At 44.3% G+C, this 6000-nt stretch overlaps 1 protein-coding gene across 1 annotated transcript in view; it reads left to right on the top strand.

Annotated features, from left to right (window-relative positions):
* LOC306980561 (uncharacterized protein) overlaps nucleotides 1-5765 on the top strand; it is a 33277-nt gene extending 27512 nt beyond the window's left edge. The window contains exons 9-16 of the mRNA XM_079579995.1: nucleotides 595-742; nucleotides 1988-2231; nucleotides 2332-2526; nucleotides 2597-2661; nucleotides 2763-3024; nucleotides 3216-3387; nucleotides 5359-5447; nucleotides 5538-5765. Of these exons, the coding sequence (XP_079436121.1) occupies nucleotides 595-742; nucleotides 1988-2231; nucleotides 2332-2526; nucleotides 2597-2661; nucleotides 2763-3024; nucleotides 3216-3387; nucleotides 5359-5447; nucleotides 5538-5648 (1286 nt within the window). The 3' untranslated portion in view covers nucleotides 5649-5765. The remainder of the gene's footprint in view (nucleotides 1-594; nucleotides 743-1987; nucleotides 2232-2331; nucleotides 2527-2596; nucleotides 2662-2762; nucleotides 3025-3215; nucleotides 3388-5358; nucleotides 5448-5537) is intronic.
* Nucleotides 5766-6000: the final 235 nt, after the last annotated feature.

The following is a 6000-nucleotide window of genomic DNA, read 5'->3' on the forward strand; positions in this document are numbered from 1 at the left end:
TCCATCAGAAACACTCGCAGAACCTGAACAAAGCTTTATTTAAAACCATAAAACATCTTATTTCCATCAGAAACACTCGCAGAACCTGAACAAAGCTTTATTTAAAACCATAAAGCATCTTATTTCCATCAGAAGCACTCGCAGAACCTGAACAAAGCTTTATTTAAAACCATAAAACATCTTATTTCCATCAGAAACACTCGCAGAGCCTGAACAAAACTTTATTTAAAACCATAAAACATCTTATTTCCATCAGAAACACTCGCAGAGCCTGAACAAAGCTTTATTTAAAACCATAAAGCATCTTATTTCCATCAGAAACACTCGCAGAGACTCTCTCCAAACGTTTAGCCGCGGCGCACAGAGTCATATTATACGATACGAGCGAGGCGCTGCTCCGGAGAAGGCGTTTATTGTGTTCACAGATAAAGACCTCAGTGTTGGGAGTCAGAGATATACGAGCCGCTTCAGTCACTGTGTTTTTTCATTCGCTAAATTCCCAGGATGCAACTGGGTCACCGGGTTCCTGCTGGTGGTGAGGCTTTAACTTGAGGATGGCAGTGTTAGAGATTGTTTGTGTTTTCCTCTCGTCAGCTCCAAACCTGGTCTCAAACGCCGCTCCCGCTCCAGAATCCAGCCCGGTTCCCTGTCGACCCTCTGGACCCCCCAGACCCGGCCCCGCTCCGGCTCTGAGGAAGTCCACCTCGGTCCAGAGCGGCCCGGACCCGACTCTCCCCCCGCGGTAAGAAGTGACGGCAAACTTTAGCAGGAGAAGAGTTTCTCGCCAATCTTACACGCTCTAAAAATACAAAAAAATTAAGAAAAAAAATGGGGGGGAAATGGGGGAAATTTTGGAATTGGGAAATTTGGGGGGAACATTTTTAGGAAAAATTGGGATAAAATAGGGAATTTTTTTTTTTAATTTTGGAGAAGTTGGGGGAAAATTTAGATAAAAATTTGGGAAAATGGGAAAATAATATTAAAAAGGAAAGTGGAAAACATTGGGAGAAAAATAGGGAACATTTTGGAAAGAATAGGTCAAATTTGGGGAAAAATTGCGATAAAAATATGGGAAAATGGGGAAAAATATATAAAAAAATTAAGAATGGGAGAAAAATAGGGGAAATTTTGGAAAGAAATGGGAACATTTTGAGAAGAAAATTGTGATAAAACTTGGGATTATTTGGGAAAAAGGGAGATGAAAATGTGGGAAAATGAGAAAAAATATTTTTAAAAAATTGAAAAAAATTGGGAGAAAAATAGGGGAAATTTTGGAAAGAATTGGGAAAATTTGGATAAAATAGGGATTTTTTTTTTTGAATTTTGGAGAAGTTGGGGGAAAATTGAGATAAAAATTTGGGAAATTGGGGAAAGAATATTAAAAAGGAAAGTGGAAAACATTGGGAGAAAAATAGGGAACATTTTGGAAAGAATAGGTCAAATTTGGGGAAAAATTGCGATAAAAATATGGGAAAATGGGGAAAAATATATTAAAAAATTAAGGGGGAACATTTTGAGGGGAAAATTGTGATAAAGCTGGGGAATATTTGGGAAAATGTGAGATGAAAATGTGGGGAAATTAGAAAAAAATTTTTTTTAAAAAGTGGAAAAAATTGGGAGAAAAATAGGGAACATTTTGGAAAGAATAGGGAAAATGTGGGGAAAATAATTGGATAAAACTGGGGAAAAAATTGGGGGAAAATAGGTAAACTTTTTCGAAGGAATTGGGATAATTAGGGTAAAGTTTGAGGAAAAATTGGGATAAAACTGGGATAAAATCTGGAAGGAAAAAGTGGGGAAAAATTGTGATAATTTGGGAAAAAATATACCAAAAAATGTGGACAGTGTCTGTTCTGTTCTGGACAATTATTTTTGAGTGACGAAGTGATTTAAATCGATGTTTGAAGGACATTTCTGACAGTTTGCAAAAATATCGCTTCATCATCGTTATCGAGAAAGCTGTATAATATTTGATCATTGTTTCCAGGCCGACAGGTGTGAAGCTCCTCCCCCTCCGTCCTCCACCAATCAAATCCTTCCCCGGGCGCCCGCCTCCCCCCAGCGTCACCTCGAACCCTCCGCCATCTTTGAACAAAAGCCCGTCGTCCCCGTCGCTGCTGAGCGAGGCGTCTGTACCGACCAATCACAGCCCAGGTCAGAGGGCGCTGAAGAAGGGGCCGCCGCTGCCCCCTCGACCCAAACCGGGACACCCGCTTTACAACAGCTGCGAGGTGAGACGTGGCTCAAATAGTCCAGGTCTCACTGAGGATCTTAACCAGGACTAAACCAAGCAGCTCCACATTGTTCATTATTTTCTTGTTTGCGTTCTAGAAACAGGAAGTGCTCATCGTCCTGGATGACCCGAGTCCCGCCCCCTCGGAGCACAACAGCCAATCAGACGACGGCTCCGGCCCTGTCCCGGTCGCTCTTCTGTCTCTGCTGGATTTGGACTTAAACCTGGGCCCGAATCTGGACCAGGATCAGCACCAGACTAAGACGGCGCTAGAGGAACTCACTGAGACTCCGGTAAGACACAAACACCTGGATTTGTAGCTTTAAAGACCGTATTTTAACATCGCTGTGATGGATTTTCCAGATCATTCTTCCAGTGGAGTCCATTGAGCTGAAGAAAGAGCCAGAGCCAGAGCCCGCTACAGTGAGGTGAGTCATTTTAACATTTCATATTAAAGTTCTGACAGTATATTCTGCTAAATAGTCTTAAATAACCCTCTCTTTATCGCCTGTGCCTCGTCTTCCCGCAGTGGTCCGAGGTGCGTGGCGCTGTGCGACTTCAAGGCGGCGCTGGACGACGAGCTCGCCTTCTCTCGCGGCGATGTCATCTCTCTCCTGGAGCTGATTGGTGGAGACGGAGACTGGGGGCGGGGCAAGCTGCACGGACGAACGGGGCTCTTCCCCCTGAACTTCACCCAGACGCTGGAGCCCCTGCCCACAGCGCCACCCGATGGAGAACCGGGCAAAACCACAGCCACGGAGACGGGCGGCTCGGACAAGACCGGTAAATCTGTTTCGGTTGTTTTAGTCGTTCGCAATTTGTTCTTTTCTCTCAAACCGTGTCTTTTTTCCACACAGAAACAAGCTCTTCTTCAAAAGACCAAGATCCTGTGGTATGATTTTTATTTCTTATAACCAAAAAAACAGGTGTCCTCCGTCCCATGAGTGATTCCTCATTGTGTTTGTCCCAGACGGAGGAGGAGGAGGAGTGGGCAGTGGCCGTGTTCGACTTCCCCGGTCAGGCCGCGGGCGACCTGTGCTTCCAGAAGGGGGCGCTCATCAGAGTATTAGAGCACGTGGACGCCGAGTGGAGGAGAGGAAGAGTGGAGCAAAGGGAGGGGCTGTTTCCCGCCGCTTTCGCCCAAACCTGTGCAGGTACGAACCCGGAAAAGGAAAGTTACAGCAACAGCAGCTTAAAGGAATCTAGAAATATGTTTGTCCTGGATTTAAGGCTGTCAAGAAATCTGTCCGTGGGGCAAGTTTGTTTTACACATAGTCTCTTAACCCGGCCAGCCCACATTAAATCTTTTTAAGGTCTGGTACAGTCTCCACGATCTTACAAAGTCATTAAAATCCGCGAAGTCCGGGTCCCGTTACCGAGGCCGTCCGGCGGCAACGGGAAGAATCTGGAAGAAGTCTATTTTTGCCGGAGGTCGAAGCCCCGCGGATCAAGCTAACGGAAAAACACGAAACAGGGAGTCAGGTCTCTTGAGGAAAGAAGATCCGGTGTATTTCAAAATAAAACTTGTCTGCTCACTACTTCCTGTATCTGGCACAGCCTAGAGGAAAAGGTGTGGTTGGATGGTAAATGCTAGAAGATAGCAGATACACTTACAAAACAGGTGCTCTTCAAGCTTGTAGGGTGTTTCCTTACTCAATCTTAAGGAGGGGGTATTATGCTTTTTTCAGTCACATAGCACCAGTCTATATCACACTACAATGATGACCAAACCTTCTGTTACTGTAAATGCAGTAAATTAGAATAACTGCCTTGTATAAAATTGCTCTCTCAAAATGGCTGTATTGAATGTCTTGAAATAGGCCTCTGTCTCTTTAAGAACCTCTGAGCCTTTCAGACACGCCCCCTCCACACGCTGTCTGTGGCATCAGTGGGGAGGGGGTTCTGCTGAGGGGCAGTGGTTGGTTACTCGGCTGGTGACGAAAGCTCGGAGGCGTCTCCAGGAGGTGGGGGCGTTCCTAGGAGGACTCAGGCCAACCTATCCCTAAAATGGCCGCCATCAGAGTTTTTACAGATTACTCAAAAATACGTGAATGTGCCAAGGCAACACTTCAGGCATGTTTTTAATGAGGGAATGACATAATAACATGATGTAAAGCTTGAAAAAGTTGATTTTGCATAATACCCCCCTTTAAGGAAACGCTGAAGAGATGTTGTCTAGTCAAGATGTGAGGTTTATTACGCATGCGGAGAGTTTACGCACAGAACCAGTCCATGGAAAGTTATGTAGACCACACATGAAAGAAAAGCACAGCAGGATACAGTGATGCCATGTTGGCAGATCCCCACAGACTGGGATGCTAATGCACTAGGAGGTTGGTGGAAGGAGCAGACCTTTTGGTCGATTGTCTTAGGTGCGAGAAGAGCCTAGAGGGGAAGGAGGAGGAAGCCGGTCTTCTAGGCATTGATGAAACGCCCAGCGGGACACCAGACGGCATAAACTAGTCTGTGTATTCTTACTACAGCAGCTTGCTTTCGTCTGGTAACTAGTTAACCTACTAAACTTGTCACAACAAGGCCAGGCAAACCACATGACAGAAGAGCTGGGCTGAGGCAGTCAGTTTGCAGATAAACTTTTAATAGCGTCCCGAGCCGGCGGAGCCACAGTGTCAGCCGGACTCACTGTGAGTGGTAGTTTAAAAACCTGGACTGGATCAAGACGGGAGTTAATGTGAGCCGGGGGTAAAGCATCTGGACTGGAGCTCGCAGCCTATAGGCAAGAGTAACGCCTCAACATTTGAAAGCTAAGACCCACAAAACTGATCGTGACTTTTGTTGCGTTGTCGGATTTTTTAAGCGTTTTTTCCCCCCGTGTTTTCATCTCTTTTTTGGATCTTTTTTGGGCCGTTTTTGTCATGTTTTCGTCACTTTTTTTGTAGATCTTTTGATTCTTTTTTGTGGCTTGATAGTTGTGTTTTTGTTGCTTTTTTAATTGTGTTATTGTTTTATTTTTGGCACTCCTTTGTTCCATTTGACACTTTTTTCAACAAGCTTTTAGATTAGTCGGTGGTTAAGTTAGGGGGTTAGTCCTTACTTTCAACGCGATCCATTGCTCAGTTTTAGTAAATGATGGAACGTAAACCACAAACTTCCTGTTTTGTGCGCAGCTCGGCCAATCACAGCGCAGAGTCCGGACGCCAAAGCCAAGGCCCTGTTCGACTTCACGGCTGAGAACGAGGATGAGCTCACGCTAAAGGTGACGAGTATTTTAACGTCCATGATGATAAAATAATGATAAATTAAATCAAAACGGCCTTAACTTAACCCCTTAATGCCTGCGTTCTAGGTCGGGGACGTTTTGACCCAAGTGGAGCCCGTGGACGAGCAGTGGATTGTGGGAATTGTGGGCGGGAGACGAGGAATTGTCCCTAAAAACTACATTTCCCTCCTTACATGATCCCATGATCCATTTTTAAAGACACTTTAAGACTTTTTTCTGCACTACTTTGTATAACACTGCACAGAGACAGAGGCGTCCATTTTGATTTCCTGCTCATTTTGTTGAATGTTTTTTTTTTTTTTTTCATCTTTTGGACCAAAACTTTATTTTTTTCCATCAACTCGACACAAGCCACGAGAGGTAACGGTAACTAGAGTAAGAAACCGTGAGACGCTGCAATTTTTATCACACTAAATTTAAGATTTTTATGCTAATGTAATACTTTCACTGGAGAATGGTAAGTTTCGGACCAAAATTCTTTTTTTTATTTTTATGTTGAGATGACATGACAGGACAAAACTGAAATATT

Source organism: Gobius niger (genome assembly GCF_951799975.1).
Source record: "Gobius niger genome assembly, chromosome: 21".
In the NCBI taxonomy this organism is placed as follows: domain Eukaryota; kingdom Metazoa; phylum Chordata; class Actinopteri; order Gobiiformes; family Gobiidae; genus Gobius; species Gobius niger.